The sequence below is a fragment of the Cetorhinus maximus genome, chromosome 25, assembly GCF_964194155.1.
Source record: "Cetorhinus maximus chromosome 25, sCetMax3.hap1.1, whole genome shotgun sequence".
Taxonomy (NCBI): domain Eukaryota; kingdom Metazoa; phylum Chordata; class Chondrichthyes; order Lamniformes; family Cetorhinidae; genus Cetorhinus; species Cetorhinus maximus.
The window spans coordinates 19,965,507-19,982,217 of NC_135903.1; the positions used below are offsets into that span (position 1 = coordinate 19,965,507).

Genomic DNA, 16,711 nt, shown 5'->3' on the forward strand with positions numbered 1-16,711 from the left:
CTGCAGTGACAGACCTAGCTGGCTGAATGCTTTTATGATTACATACATAAGAAACACCTTTTCAGGCCATAGCATCTCCTTGCAAAATAAAGTTAAAATTAGTGGGTTTAACTTTTTCTATCCAATTTTACACCCTCTTTCCCTGATGCTACTGACTTTTGCTGGAGTTCAATTCCAGAAACACTAGTGATCTTCTGGTACCTCACCCAATAGCCAATTTATATGTAGAAGGACATAGATTGTAGGCAACCTTATCAACTATGGATGCATTGAAACCCCACTCTATGCTTATCCAAAATGCACATAACTGTTTCAGGAAGCAGTGGTAATGGCAAGGTGCAAGAACCATGATCTTCTTAAGATTTGTGCAGAAACTTGTCCTCATCCAAGCCTTGTTCACTAATTACCCCTGTGCTCGCTGACCTTAACTGGCTCCTGGTTTGACAATGCCTCAGTTTTAAAATCCTGATCCTTATTTGCAGATACCTTTCTGGTCTCATGCCTCCGAATCTCTGTAGCCTCCTCTAGCCCAAAAGCTTTTGAGATCTCTGTGCTCTTCTCAACACTGGCCTTTTGTTCACCCCTGATTTGAATCTCTCCACTACTGGTGTCAGTGCTTACAGCTGCCTAGCTCCTAAGCTCTGAAATTCCCTCCATAAATCTCTCTGCCTCTCTATCTTCAGTCCTTTTTTTAAGATGTTCCTTAAAATCTGACTTTTCGATCAAACTCTTGCTCATCTGTCCTGATATCTCCTCTGTGGCTCAATGGTTTTATTGATATTGGGCTTGTTAAGCACCTTGGAGCATTTTATGATGTTAGATGTGCCATTTACTGTAAGCTGTTGATGTTGCTGTTTTGCATCTCCCTAACTCAGGGCACTGAGACCAATTGTGGCACTTCAACATCTGTCCAGGCTAAGGACAGTTAACTTAGCTATCACTATTCATCTAAAAATCATTACATGAAGATCACAGTATGATTTTAGAAGCAGCACATTCTGCTGAACATTTTTAATGCAGATGAACTGCAAAGAATTTCCTTTGTTTAGCTACTCGGGCTGATGAGCAGCAGATGGAGTTAAATGTAGATTAAGGTTCCAATCTTCCCCCTTTGGCCAGGAGTCCAATGAATGGGGACTTGGTCTTCTGAGCGCTGCTGCTAGTGACTCAGGAGAAGTAATCTTTGCATGTGGAAATTGCACAATTGCACACACTGGCTGTCATGATTTGCAACCAGACTTCTTTGTTTGAGCCCTGCTGATCTCCTGGCTACTTGGAATGCGTCACTTCTTTGAAGTTTGTGATGGTGGCTTCAGGAGCAATAAAAATCACCTGGAAACACTCTGAGCCCTGAGAGCAATTGGAGGAAGCAGAGAGAGTAACACAAGTTGGAGGAGGGAGTGCAAGAGAGAGTAATACAAACTGGAGCAAGTGTAGGAGGAAGAGAAACACAAATTGGAGTGAAGGAATAGGAAGAGACAAGCTGTAGGAAAGGATTGTTCATGTCAGCCTGTGACATATAGCATTGTATAAGGTTTCGAATCCATGGAATTCTCTCCCCCCAGAGGCAGTGAATCCTCACTGAGTATCTTCAAGACTGAGATTGGTAGATTTTTGCATACTAAGGGAATCCATGGATGTGTGGCCAGGGTGATTGGAATTGAGATAGGTCACCCATGATTTTACTGAATGGTGGAGTAGGCTCTAAGGACAGTACAACCTATTCCTACTCCTATTTCTTATGTTCTTATGTTCCAGGAGTCAGGGAGACTTGGTGCTTCTCATTGAGGGCTGTGCCTCACCTCCTGACCCTAGTGGGGGTAGGGTAGGGGGAAGGGATCGAAATAGGCTAAAAGGTGGAGATGGATGAAATAAATTTAAATATAATAGAAATAGGTGGAAAAAGAAAAATATATCCACCTTTTAGCCTATTTTGATCCCTTCCCCCTACCCCACCCCCACTAGGGCCATCTGTCACTTGCTCGTCTTGCTTTCTACCCTTAATGTTACCATTAGCACATCCTTTAGCTAATATCACCACCGTCAACACCCCTTTGTCTTTATGTCTATGACATCTTTGGCAATCTCTTCTTTGCCTCCACCTATCACTGGCCCTCTATCCAGCTCCACCTGTCCCACCCCCCTCAAACAGCTTATATTTCACCTCATTTCTATTTTTCTTTAATTCTGATGAAGAGTCATATGGACTCGAAACATTAACTGTCTTCCTCTCCACAGATGCTGTCAGACCTGCTGAGTCTTTCTAGCTATTTTTGTTTTTGATCCTGATTGCATTAGTTAGTTGTGAAAGTACCTTCTGTTTAGTTTGATGTATTAGTTTCTTGTTGAGTAGTGTTTGATTTTCATTGATTTTATTTATTTTGTAACTGTAAAAGACTTAAAACATGAAATCCTGTCCTTTGGTTTATTTCCATCAGTCGCTAGGGAAATGCAGTTTTAAATAAGTTATTGGTCTCTATGGGGATTGTAACAACATATAGGCTTCCGCTGTGCTTTGCTGCTTCTCCCAGACACACAATATCCAGATGCTTTCAGGTTTCCTCCTCCAAGGCTACCTTGATGAGGTATGCTCACTGATCACCTTCCTGAGAAGTAAATCTGTGTTATTCCATCACCCACTGGTATCATGACATCTACAAGCTCTCAATAAACATCATCACCTGAGCCAATCCTAAGTACACTTACATTTTTTTTTAATAAAGTTTTGGTTTATACCTGAACTTCTCACTAAAAGCCCAATCAATAAAATCATAGAGCACAAATGGAGGCCTTTTGAACCATCATACCTGTGCGGGCTCTTTGGCAGAGTTACCCAATTAGTCCCATTTTTGTGCTCTTTTCTGATAGCAGTGCAAATATTTCCTTTTTGTATATCCAATTCCACCACCTTTTCAGGCAGTGTGCTCCAGTTAATAACTCAGTGTAGAAAAAATTTCCCCTCTCCCTTGGCTCTCTTGCCAATTATCTTAAATCTATGTCTTCTGGTTATTGATCTGCCTGTCAGTGGAAAGTTCCTACCCATCTACTCTTATCAAGACCCTTCATAATTTTGAACACCAATTTTAAACCTCCCCTTAAAACTTCTCTGCCATAAGGAGAACAATCCCAGCTTCTCTAGTCTCTCCACATGTTGGTCATTCAAAATTTTGCTGCCTGTGACCTTACTTGTACCAAGCCCCATTCATTATCACCCCAATGTTTGCTGACCTACATTGATCCATTGCTTAGCCTGGAGCCAATTTTAAAATTCTCACCCTTATTTTCAAATTTCTTCATGGTCTCGCTCCCCATATCTCTGTAATCTCCTCCAGCCCCTGAAGGGTTCTCAAAGTTCCCACATTTTTCATATCATCAACAAGGATATGACTTTTGGACTTTTATGGCAGAGGACCCAACTGCTGAGTTAAGTGTAGAACCCTGCAGCCCATGAAGGCCTGGGACTGGACATGCTCAGGCTTGATGAGTGCAGTGTGGATTGTTGCCTGGAACCAGACAACGAGAGGAGACAGAATACGCATTCTTCCCTTTAAAACAATCAATCCAGAGAAAGAATTCATCTTACATGAAACTAAAGCCCATCAAAATCTTGCATAAATAATCGCTACTAACTACTAAGGCAGGAAGACAGCAATCAATGCAATTATGCGAACCCATCAATACTCCACATATACAATGGCTTTCAGTTCAAGATTAGTTTTGGGGGCAGGAAGACAATGAGAAACATCATGCGAGCCCATTAAAAACGAGACAATCACCTGAAAAAGCCCAAATCAGACAAAGAACTAACCTTGATTTGGTTTCAGATAAGACATTCAAAAAAACAGTATAACTGGGCCACCAATTATGAAGGTGAAGCTGACACAGGAGGGTGATCAGTTTTGGGGCGGTTGAAGCAGGGTTTAAACAGGGAGAGGTAGCTGAGCCAAGCGGTGGGAGGAGTTCTGGAGGTTTGCAGGCCTGTAGGCAAAATCACAGCGAGGGGCACAGGGTGGCAGGCTCAACCAAAGACAACAAGGCCGCAACCACAGCCCTCCACGAAGATCGACCACCCACAACCGCGCCCTCCACCCAACTGAAGAACCTTCACAGATTCCACAGACCAGGACTACGTGGGGACGGCAGGCCCCAGAGGACATAAAGAGCGTACGCCAAAACTGCACCCGGCTTACCTGGCTGGATTTCAAACTATCAAGGAACCCTGGATGGTGAGCATGATCCCTGACCTCTCCTAGGTCAATTTAGTTAGGTTTTGGGGGTGGGACAAGGGTAAGGGTATTAGTAGCGTGATTTTCCCTCGTTATGCCATGTGTTCCTCATTCTTAACTAAGTGTACTTTGTAGGTCCATATAATCTCAGTGTAATCCTAATGTTATATGTTCATTTGTGACTTCAATAAACCCAGTTTTTTTTGCACCAAAACCAGTTGTCTGCTGCACTTTGTCACAACCCCCAAATAAGTCCAAGGTCTAGAACCCAGGAGTGGGAGCGATTTGGACCACTCAGAAGGCAGAGGTGAAGCTGACACACACCACCACCCCCTACACCCCACAGCCTTTCGAGATATATGCACTCCTCGAATTCTTGCCTCTAGAGCATCTCAATTTCAATCGTTCCACCATTGGTGACTGTGCCTTCAACTGCCAAGACTCTAAGACCTGGAATTGCCTCCCTAAACGTCTCTACATCTCTTTCTAAGATGCTCCTTAAAATCTACCTCTTTGACAAGCTTTTGGCCATTTACCCCAATATCTCATGTGCTTTGGTGACAAACTGCTTTATAATGTTCCTGTCAAGCACCTTGGATGTTTTATTAATTAAAGGTGCTATATAAATACAAGCTGCTGTTGATTAAAAAACATTCATCTGTGGCATCACTCTAGGAAATAGCCTCTTTACCACCCGCAAGGCCTTAACGTCCTTCCTTGAGAGCCCAAATTTGACAATACTCCAACTGAGGCCCAACTAGCAATTTGTGGTTTAGCATAACTTCCATGCTTTTGTACTCAATGCCTCGCTCTATTTATAAATCCAAGGATCCTGTGTGTATGCTTTCTTATCTTGACCTGGCATCTTCATCTGTATTATTACTTGGTGATTTATCTTAGGTGCTGTTTGTGGAATATTGCTGTGCAAGTTGGTAATCACAATTGCCTCCAAATCAGTACCTGTAAATATAATTTATTGTCTTGGCACATTCTGAGGACTTGAAAGGTGCTATGCAAGTATCTTTTTATGTCTGAGACTGAATAGCTGAGATTACATAAAAGGCATGACAGTAATAAGTTAATATAAACAGATATTTACACAATTCTGATTAAATGGGATACAGTGGTGCAAATTAAAATCTTGGTGTTTTCACATTAAAACAATTAAGCACACTGCAATGATACAATTGTTTCAATCTGTATTTGGGGACTGGTTAAGTGCTTGAGAAAATCTCTAAAAGAGCAAAGGTCTTTCAAATTACAGCTGCCACATACACGTAACCTCATTCCGAATTTTGGGTTTTGGCTAAACTCAGAAGCTGAAATTAATTTTTATCTGGGTTGCAAGATTTCAATTATGCATATCCTAATTTTAAAGCAGACATTGTAACTTGGCAATTTTTTTTAAACAGCCCCTAATTCAGAATATAGGACTTGGTTAAGTAGTTTTCAGTAGTAAATGTAGGTACCCTGAATCTCAAGGACCTAAAGCCACCTGGAATTCAAAGGATAAAGAGCCAGATGTTGCACATGTACAAGTTGACAGCAGAGAATTAGGCAGAAGCAGTACACTGCAATGAGATTAGACAGTAATGATTATCACACTAAATATTATTGTGACAGGCTGTATAATCACCAGCACGGTTCATCAAAATTTGATCAGCTCCTGATTTGCACAATGGTATTGGGATCATAGGCCTTTTGTGATCAAATGTTGAGTGATGCCCTTGTGCATCAGACTAGAGGTCATTTTGTACGACAGACGCCAATTATCGAAAATTGTTTTTATTTGTTGAACTTTGAGACCAAAAATATGAAACAACATTGTATTTCGATTTTAAACATATCATTGTGTATTATTCACTCCCCCATCCAGGAAACAAACTATAACCAGATCAAATACAATGAGAACAAAAACGATCAACGCAGTCTTACCCCCCCGTCACACTCGCCTCAGCATATAAAGCAAAAGTGCTATAAATATTGTTTTCAAAGTTCAAAATAGTTAAATGCACATCATTGCTTTCCTCCTTCTTTAGGGACCTAGAAAACAGTGGATTGCTGATGCGAGTCCTGTTACAAAGCAAGCAATGCAGCATCTGAAACTGCATCTTGACCCCATGTGTTCCTTCTGTCAAAACCTATAGAATTGCCTGAGATATGAAATGCCTGTGAACCCAGACAAGGATCAGCTGCCTCTAAGGTGTTTTTCATGAACAGTGCTCATTTTGCTTATTTGTGGCTCCAGGAAGCGGAACCAGAGAGCACAGGACAGAAATGCCCCTTCAACGTCAGGCAAACTGATTTCTGTTTCACATCTATACTAAAGATACAGTACAAATACATCTAGAATCAGCCATGACCATTTACTGATTATATCACAAAGATCTGGCATCTTGCTCCAAAAAGTTGGAAAACTCATCACTAAATCACACTTCCATAGATGGCATTTAACAACTTCCCACAAATTGTCAAGGCTACCTCTGCCACCTCTTATGCTATACATCACTTCCAAAGTGAGAAATCAACCAGATGACGACCTATGGATGTAGACAAGACTACTCTTGCCCCTCAACGTCACAAAGACTACCCAACTGAAATCAAAACTTACAGTACAGGTATTTATAGGATTAACTTATACCCTATTCCACAATAGAACCTCATCTTTTTCTACCCTTTAACTCAGTAACTGGAGTGGACTCTATTTATAGGGAATTCCAGCATGGAACAAGCCATTGGCCCAATTAGTCCACATTTTTTTTCATTCTCCATAGAAGCAGTAATCCTATCTCATGTGTCCATTCTATATCCCCTGTTTGCCCCTTTCTTTCAACTATCTGTTTCAATTACTAATTGCAATGGTGTGTTCCAGTCTCAGAACCATTTGCAAAAGCTTTCTCCTCTCCCCATCCAAATTTCTCACATTTAATCTTTTACCTATATTGCCTTTTTCTGGATCCATGATGACTAAAAATTGTTTTTTATGTACTCTGCTCCAACCATTCATAACTATAAACACCTCTATCAAATTCAATACCTCATCTCCTCTGCTCTAACAAGAACCATTTTGATTATTTATCTTCAATGGTACGCACAATAATTCCAAGGATATAAAAATGTACAAAATATATTACAATAAAGACCTTGTTTAAAGCTTTTATTTTGAAAATAGATGATTTGTTTCTTGGAAAACTTCCACAACTGACAAAAGTCATACTGTGAACCATGTGAGACAATGGGCAAAGAACAGATGGCTCACTGACATGGGCTGTCCATAATAAAATGTAATGAAATCAGATTGTGGTGGGCTAGTTTCCCAACATGTAATGTACCATTTCTTCCTCCCTCCCAAGTCATTACTAAAGATCACTTTGCACACAGTACAGTTAAATGTAAATTAAAATGGCATTAAATAAGCTGTGCTCAATTTCACACAGACTACAGTAAACTTTGGGCAGTAGCAAATAGGAATTGCTAACTACTTTCGCTTCAAAGTACAGAAGCTGTAGTTAAAAATAATCCCCACAGTTAATGATTTTTTATATGAATCGGTTCTTAATTGTTACCCCTTATTACATTTTGGGAGCTTTTTTGAAACAATTTAAAAACTTGGGTATTAAAAATAGAACATGCTGGAAATACTCAGGTCAGGTCGATGACCTTTGAACGTTAACTCTGTTTCTCTCTCCATACATGTTGCCAGACTGAGTATTTTCAGCTATTATTTCAGATTTCCAGCATCTGGGTTCTCTTGCTTTTATAAGGCTTGAGTAGGATTGAAGTAAATGCCTTTGAGGTGTTTTAAACTGGGTCATGTAGACTAGCAATCAAATGATGAAACTTTAAGTTATAATTATATAATCAGATCAGTATCCAGATTGTACAGAACCACTGACCTTTTTCATGGCACTATAGACAATGTCATTTTAAAACATGGGGACAGGAGGCTTCTGGAATTTTTCATAAAACAATTAAAAATGGAGACAAATGCTATAAAAACTCATGTAAGCAAAATGATTGGGAAGGCACTACACACACACAATATAACAAAATTAACAAGAACAATTTTATCTTTTAAGAAATTCAGGATTTTTGCATAACAATCCATGCCAAATTTTGACAACCATAATCAGTACTAGAACTTTACTGATATCATTTGCAAGTGAAGCCTGATATGAGGTATTACTTAATAAACATATCCATGATAATAAGTTAAGTATTGCACAAAGTGCGGGTGTAAAACCTTAAACTACTCACATGGGCACACAAAAAGTTTGGAAACAAATTGTTATTTTTTTTAAAAATGAACCATTCCAACATTTAGATGACATAACAGCCATATCAAGGAATTTAAAAAATCAATGAATCAAGTTCATAATTGGTGATGAAAATCTTCTGATTAAATAATGACTTCAGTGTTTAGTGATGATTTTTTTAGCTGCCTTTCCAAATTTGGCATCTAAACCAAGTCCTGAAGAGAGAAAAAAGGAAAATAAAAACAATTTTAAAGAGATTAATGCAGGTTCAATAAAAGGCATTTCAAGCTAGATTCTCCTAATCTAGGCAAATTTGGCAGCCAAAAAGAAGAGATTACTATTTTTACTTATGGATTAAGAGGGTTGGATGAATTTCCAAAACAGACAAGCAAGTTACACGGTTATTCACATACAGGAACATGAGGTTAAAGATTTAGAAGTGTGATCAAGTTACGTAAATAAAAAAAGATGTTCGAAGATAAAACCGTATTATAACTCTACAACACCAGAACATGTGAACGCCTCAATTACTGGGAACTTCCGTAAAATACAGATGGTATTAATAAGACATGAACACTGAAAATATAAACAAAGATCAACAAAGATCACCTCCCTGTAGGGGGTGGGGCAAGCTTTTGTTCAGTGCTTTTCCTTTATAATTAAGGGGTTCAGCAAAATAATGACCTAATCTGTGGTTTGGTATTACGACCTAATCTGTGGGTTGGTATTACAACCTAATAGCCATTGAGCCAAATGCTGAATTACTGGCACTTGCGAGACTGCCCTAATTAAATTGGTATTTTAATGTTCATATTTTGTAGGCTTCTATGAAAAAGTTTACATCACTTACCTAAAAATACAAAGACAGTGCCTAACCACTGCAAAGAGCTAATCGGATTACCAAAAATAAGTACAGAACCAAGGATAGTAAAGAACTTTCTGGTTGTAGTAATGATTGAACAGGTTAAAGGTCCAAAGTAAACAACAGTCATAAAGATGAAACTCTGGAAAAGAAAAAGACATACTTTAATATAAGTGCTGAATTTCTATCACTTAACTCCCCATTTGTAGCAAAAATTACTTGCTGTTTACATCATTAAGTAAATGTTTACTTGAAATTTTCTTAAATGTATATTTTGTGAGCCATTAATGTTCCACAGTAATACAAATGATACTGACCTGGCCTATGGCACTAGTTAAACTAAATAGAAGTATCTGGTAGAGAATACTGGAGTGGCGCTCAATGAAATTCAGAAATTCCCATAATTCTCCAGTACACAGGACACCTGAAAGAAAAGCAGGAACTGTTAATGGAATGAGGACTCATTTGAAATTTCAAGTAGTGTATGAAAAGTGATAGGTAAAACAGTACTGTGTGAACAGCTTAGATACGTAATTTACACAATGTACCTAGATACATTTTACATAGCAAGGAAGGGAAATTAGAATTAATGGCACCCTTGATGCACAAATGGAAAGGAACAGAAACCTCCATTTATTTCTTTCACATGCAATTTCTTTCCAACAAATTAACTCTGGATGAAAACACAGCAGCAAAATAAGCTTTTAAAGATTGATGAGTTTTTTTTTAAAAAATCCCTCTAATTTGCTTCACATTTTTAAATCTTAATCTGAACCAATTCTTCAGGTCAAATGTTAAATCAAAGCAATAAGACATTTTTTGTACTAATATTTTAAAAATTCCAAGCAATAAATGTGTAGTTCTTTGAGGAGCCACACCCCTTTCTCTACAGCTCTGCAATCTGAATGTCCAATTCCAATAGCAATCTGCATGCTGAAACATTCTTGAAGATTATTTCCTGCTTTCTTTATGTACTGAGCATTTTTCAGGTTTAATAAAATTCAGACAACTTTTTTATATTGGCAAAATATAAATTTTCACGTGCCGGGTGGCAAAGAACCAGAGCTCAACATAATTTGAACAGAAAACGACATTAATGCCATCCAAGACAAACAGACTTAGTGCTGAAGAAAGGGGAGTACTTTTCCATACAATTTATATAACACACAAAAGCTTTGTGCCAGAAAAATCATGCCAGACTACCTTTCAAGATACCATGAAAATCTAGCACTAACCTTTTCGTGTACAGTAATTAGCTATCAAAGTTAGAGTAATCATCCCACACTGAACAGCAAAAAATAACAAGCATTAGGAAGAAAAACTATTCTGCAGGTGTGGGAACAGGCCAAATATACTGGCATCAATTCTGAGGAAAGGACATGCTCTAAGGGGATCTTACTGACAGATGCCACTGGATTTCATGTGGGAAATAGGACATATTCTGTGAACTAATGCTGGAGCCCTAGTTGCTCTAAATTTATTCAGATAAAAAATGTTATTTAAATAGAATGTACTTTATCTTCGAAGTATTTACCGATAGATTCTACTTCACTTCTAACACAAGAGGTACACTCATTGGTTTACAAACATAACCTATCCTCAGTTTGATTAAATATATTCACCAGCACATAAATTGAACTATTCCATAAGGAAGAAAAAAGCTATTAGCAATCAGAACATATATTCTACTTTCTACATGCCACTGTGGATTCTTAACTTTCATCATCACCTCCTCCAACAGTACAAATTTTGATACATTTTAGAATGACAGCCAATAAGAGCAACATTTACTGCTATGTGACTTGGGGTTATCACACTTATGATTCTAGCGAGAAGTGGGCCAAGTCCAGATATCGATTGGTTCCGCAAACCCCCTCTAACCCCATTCCCTCCACAAACATTTATTAAATGAAATTCAAAGCATTCTCATGTCAAACTATGTAGGATTATTGCTCTAGAGGAACGGATAACAAATTTATGCACGGAAATATATGTTAGGCATGGAATAATTGCTTTCAAAACTAAGGTCCATGACAGCAAATGTCTACAGAAAGATGGGACAGAGCTACAGAGAAATGCCAGAATGCACGCAGAGAAGAATATCTCTGCCAGTATTTACAGACTCTAAATTCCTTTTCTACATATCACAAATACTACAAATGTTTATCGTAAGTACCATTAATCTGTGAACACAAGAGAAAGAAAAAAAAAATGGATTTGCATTTATATAGTACCTTTCGCAACCTTAGAGCATCCAAAGAACTTTACAGCCAATTAATTACTTTTTGAAGTGCAGTCAGTGTCGTAAAGTAGGAAACGCTGCAGCCAATTTAGGCACAGCAAGGGCCCTAAAACAGCAATGAGAAAAATGACCAAATTATCGTTTAAGTGATGTTGGTTGAAAGATAAATATTGGCCAGGAAACCTGAGAACACCCCTGCTCTTCTTGGAATGGTGTAATAGGATCTTCTACCTGAGAGGACAGACGTGGCCTCAGTTTAACATCTCACCTACAAGACAGCACCTCAGATAGTTCAGCACTCCCTCAGTACTGCAGTGGAGAGCCCATCTAGATTTCATGCTCAAGTTCCTACAGTGGGACATAAACCCACAACTTCTGACTCAGGGGTGAAAATGCTGACACCTGAGCAAATCTGATACATTAGCATAGTGTAGTTCATTAGGCCTTTTAACAATAAGTCAAGTGCATTACTTGCCCAGGCAGAACTCTATTTGGGTTCAAATTTCAAGCCAAGCTATAATATAAACCTATCACAATTCAGATGCCTTTACTTGAGCACCCTCTTGTGGATTAGAGAAGCATGTGTTAATAAATATCGAATACAACTATCAAAATGTTGAAGGCATGCAAACTCTGCTGCCAAATTAAATTTATTTCTTAGGGTATATAACATTTCACTGAGAATATAATACAATTCATAAACAAATAAAAACTGTCTTACTGCAGCTGTACAGGGCCTTGGTGAGACGGTACCTGGAGTATTGTGTGCAACTTTGGTCTCCTTACCCAAGGATAGACATGCCATAGAGGGAGTGCAGCAAAGGTTCACCACTGATTCCTGGGGTGGCAGGATTGTCCTATGAGGAGAGATTGGGCCGACTAGTCCTGTATTCACTGGAGTTTAGAAGAATGAGAGGGGATCTAATTGAAACGTATAAAATTCGGACAGGGCTGGACAGACTGGATGCAGGGATGATGTTTCCTCTGGCTGGGGCGGGGTCTGGACCAAGGGGTCACAATCTCAGGATATGAAGTAGGTCATTTAGGACTGAGGTGAGGAGAAACTTCTTCACTCAGGAGGTGGTGAACCTATGGAACTCTCTACAACAGAGGGCTGTGGAGGCCAAGTCACTAAATATATTTAAGGAGGAAATAGATAGATTTCTGGACTCTAAAGACATCAAGGGGTATGGGGAAAGATCGGGAGTATGGCGTTGAGATAGAGGATCAGTCATGATCATATTGAATGGCAGAGCAGGCTTGAAGGGCCAAATGACCAACTCCTGCTTCTCTTTTCTATGTTTCTATGGGCAGCTACGAATCACCACACAATGTGTGCTGTGACAATTATAAAATGTGCAGCAGCTACCATTTTCCATTCCCCTGCCCAAAATTTACATTTCCAAAAGCTCATCAATAAGCTTAGCTTTTAATCTTGAATTTAACTGTAGCAGCCAGTGCACTCCAGCTTTCCTGAAGAGGTTTCCAATGTATATTGACATGAAATAACTCTTCTGGGAGTTAAGTCCAAATCTGACTTCAGGGTGCACTGAAATCCAAAGGTACAAGACCATCTCTAGGAGCCGGTACCTCACCACTTTATACATGCTGAGAGTGTAGTATAATCTCAGCCCAATGTAAAACTCAGTTTTAAATGTCAAATACTACGTTCTACTCTTTAATGCTGCAAGCGTCTCTCCATTCTGCACTCTCTCAACGTTAAAAATTAGCTGCCAAGGAAGCAAAATTGTACATACACTTCCAAGCTCACAAACACAGTAATCCTTATGCAAAACCAGTAACTGCAGTACAAGAGCAACCAACATCATGAAGTAGGCAATAAACAGTTTTCGATCACAAGTTTAATAAATCATAGAATTATATGGGATATACGGAACAGAAACAAGCAACTCGGCCCAACCAGACCAGGCCCTGTTTATGCTCCCTAGAGCCTCCTCCAGTCTTTCCTTATCCAAATCTATCATCGTAAACCCCTATTCTCTTCATCCTCATAAGCTGGACTAGTTTTTCCTATTCTATTCGCTTCAACCACTCACTGTGGCAGCGAGTTCCACATTCTCACTGGTCTTTGGGTAAAGAAGTTTCTGCTGAATTTCCAATTGGATTTCTTGGTAACTACCTTCTATTGATGGCCTCAAATTATGCTCTTCTCCACAAGAGGAAACACTCTATTAGTTCATTCCTCAGCCTTCTTTTTTCAAGAGAAAAGAGGCCCAAGTCTGTCAATCCTTTCCTGATATGTACACCCACATATTTCTGGTATCAACTTTGTAAACCTTCTCTGCAGTCTCTCCAGTGCTCCTATATTCTTTTTAGAGTACTGCGTGCAGTTCTGCTCACCGTATTATAAGTGTGGTCTAACCAAGGTTCTTTCCCTGTTTTTCAATTCTATCCCTCCACAAATAAACCCTAGTGCTGGATTTGCTTTCTTAATGGCGTTGCTAACCTGTGGCTTAATTTTTAGTGATTGGTGTATTTATTCTTGAGATCCCTTTCTTTCTCTACCCCACCTTGACTTGCATCTACCAAGTGACTTCCTTATTCCTCCCCGCAATTTAGTGTCATCCGCATATTTAGAAACTGTTTTTGATTCCAAAGTCCAACTCATTAACATAAATTGTGAACAGCAGTGGTCCCGGCACTGGTCCATGTGGAATACCACTATAACCCATCTACCAGTGAACTACCCCTTATTTTCACACTCTGCTTTCTGTCTCGAAGTCAGCTAGCAATCCATACTGCCACTTGTCCTGATTCCACACTTTCTGACCTTATTCATTAGTCTATTAAAGAGCCCCTTCTCAAAAGACCTTTTGTAAATCCAGATAAATTACAAATACTGTATTACCATTGTCTACCTTCTCTGTTGCCTCAAGAAATTCAACAAGTTTGGTCAAGCAAGATTTTCCCTTTTGAAATCCAAGCTGATTATTCATTACTTTATCGTTTTGTTTCTAGATGTTCTTCTATTCTCTTTTTTTGTAGGCACTCCATTTTTTTCCTACTACTGAAGTTAAGCTGAACGGTCTATAATTCCATTGACATGTTCTGTTCCGCTTGTTAAATATAGGTATTACGTTGGTTATCCGCCAGTCCTCTGGCACTACACCTTTCTCTAACAAATTATTAAATATGTGTAGTAAAGCCTCTGCTATCTCTGCCCTAGATTCTTTTAAAAAGCTTGGGCGCAGGTGTTTTACCCTCTTTTGAGTTTGATTAGTTTATTCAGTACATCCCCTTCTTTATTTTAAATGCGCTTATCTTTTTACTTATCATCCAATGCCACGTCCACCTGTTCTAACTTCCTGGTAAATACCAAAGCAAAATAATTATTTAATCGTCACTTGGTAGTACAGAACTGGAGTATTGCTGAAAAATAAAGACATGCTGGTGAAGCTTTTCATCTTGCACGCATCAGGCCAGATGCATGAATGCCAAATTGCAAAGAGAGCAACAATTTATACTGCATTAGAAAAAAAAAGTGCTGACTGGTTGGCAAGTTGACTCAAATTGGTCAAGGCATTTTTTTTATTCATTCATGGGATGTGGGCGGCACAGGCTAGGCCAGTATTAATTGTCTATCCCTAATTGCCCTTGAGAAGGTAGTGGTGAGCTGCTTTCTTGAACTGCTGCAGTCAATTTGGTGCAGGTACACCCACAGTGCTATTAGGGAGGGGGTTCCAGGATTTTGGCCAAGCGACACATTTCCAAGTCAGAATGGTGAGTGGCTTGGAGGGGAACTTCCAGCTGGTGGTATCCCCATGTGTCTGCTGCCCTTGTCTTTCTAGATGATTGTGGTCGTGAGTTTGGAAGGTGCTGTCTAAGGAGCTTTGGTGAGTTGCTGCAGTGCATCTTGTAGAGGATACACGGTCAGTGCTGAAGAGTGCTGTTTGTGGATGGGTTGCCAATCAAGTGAGCTGCTTTGTCCTGGATGGTGTCAAGTTCTTGAGTGTTGTTGGAGCTGCACTCATCAGGCAAGTGGAGAGTCTTCCATCACACTCCTAACTTGTGCCTTATAGATGGTGGACAGGCTTTGGGGAGTCAGGTGGTGAGTTACTCACTGCAGGATTCCCAGCCTCTGACCTGCTCTTGTAACCTCAGTGTTTAAATGCTAGTCTAGTTCAGCTTCTGGTCAACAGAAACCCCCCCCAGATGTGGACAGTGGGAGATTCAGCAATGGTAATGTCATTGAATGTCATGGGACAATGCTCAGATTCTCTCTTGTTGGAAATGGTCATAGCCTGGCACTTGTGGGCGAATGTTACTTGCCACTTGTCAGCCCAAGCCTGGGTATTGTCCAAATCTTGCAAAATTTGTACATGGACTGCTTCAGTATCTGAGTCATCGCAAGTGGTGAACATTGCACAATCAGCTAACATCCTCACTTCTGGCCTTATGATGGAAGGAAGGTCATTGATGAAGCAGCTGAAGATAATTGGACCTAGGACACTACCCTGAGGAACTCCTGCAATGATGTCCTGGAATTGAGATGATTGATCTCCAAGAACCACAACCATCTTCCTTTGTGCTATGTATGACTACGGTCAGTAGAGAGTTTTCCTCCCCCCCTCCAACTCCCATTGAGTCCAGTTTTGCTAGGCCTCCTTGAAGCCATTTTTGGTCAAATTAAGCCTCGATGTCAAGGGCAATCACTCTCACCTCTGGAGTTCAGCTCTTTAGTCCATGTTTGAACCAAGATTATAATAAGGTCAGTAACTGAGTGATCCTGGCAGAACCCAAACTGAGCTTCAGTGAGCAGGTTATTGCTCAGCAAGTGCTGCTTGACAGCATTGATGACCCCTTCCATCACTTTACTGATGATTGAGAGTAACTGATAGGGCGGTAACTGGCCAGGTTGGATTTGTCCTGCTTTGTGTACAGGACATATCTGGGCAATTTTCACATTGTTGGGTAGATGCCAGCATTGTAGCTATACTGGAACAGCTTGGCTAGGGGCGTGGCAAGTTCTGGAGCACAAGCCTTTTGTACTGTTGCCAGAATACTGTCAGGGCTCTTAGCCTTTGCAGTATCCAGTGCCTTCAGTCATTTCTTGATATCACAGGAGTGAATCAATTTTTTTTAAAAATTCATTCGTGAGATGTGG

The 16,711-nt window shown here is 39.7% G+C and overlaps 1 protein-coding gene across 1 annotated transcript in view; it reads right to left on the reverse strand.

Annotated features, from left to right (window-relative positions):
- Nucleotides 1–7,366: 7,366 nt before the first annotated feature.
- Nucleotides 7,367–16,711, reverse strand: part of slc35b1 (solute carrier family 35 member B1) — a 35,322-nt gene continuing 25,977 nt past the window's right edge. The window contains exons 7-9 of the mRNA XM_078529588.1: nt 9,662–9,768; nt 9,333–9,486; nt 7,367–8,697 (exon numbers count right to left, since the gene is read on the reverse strand). Of these exons, the coding sequence (XP_078385714.1) occupies nt 8,639–8,697; nt 9,333–9,486; nt 9,662–9,768 (320 nt within the window). The 3' untranslated portion in view covers nt 7,367–8,638. The remainder of the gene's footprint in view (nt 8,698–9,332; nt 9,487–9,661; nt 9,769–16,711) is intronic.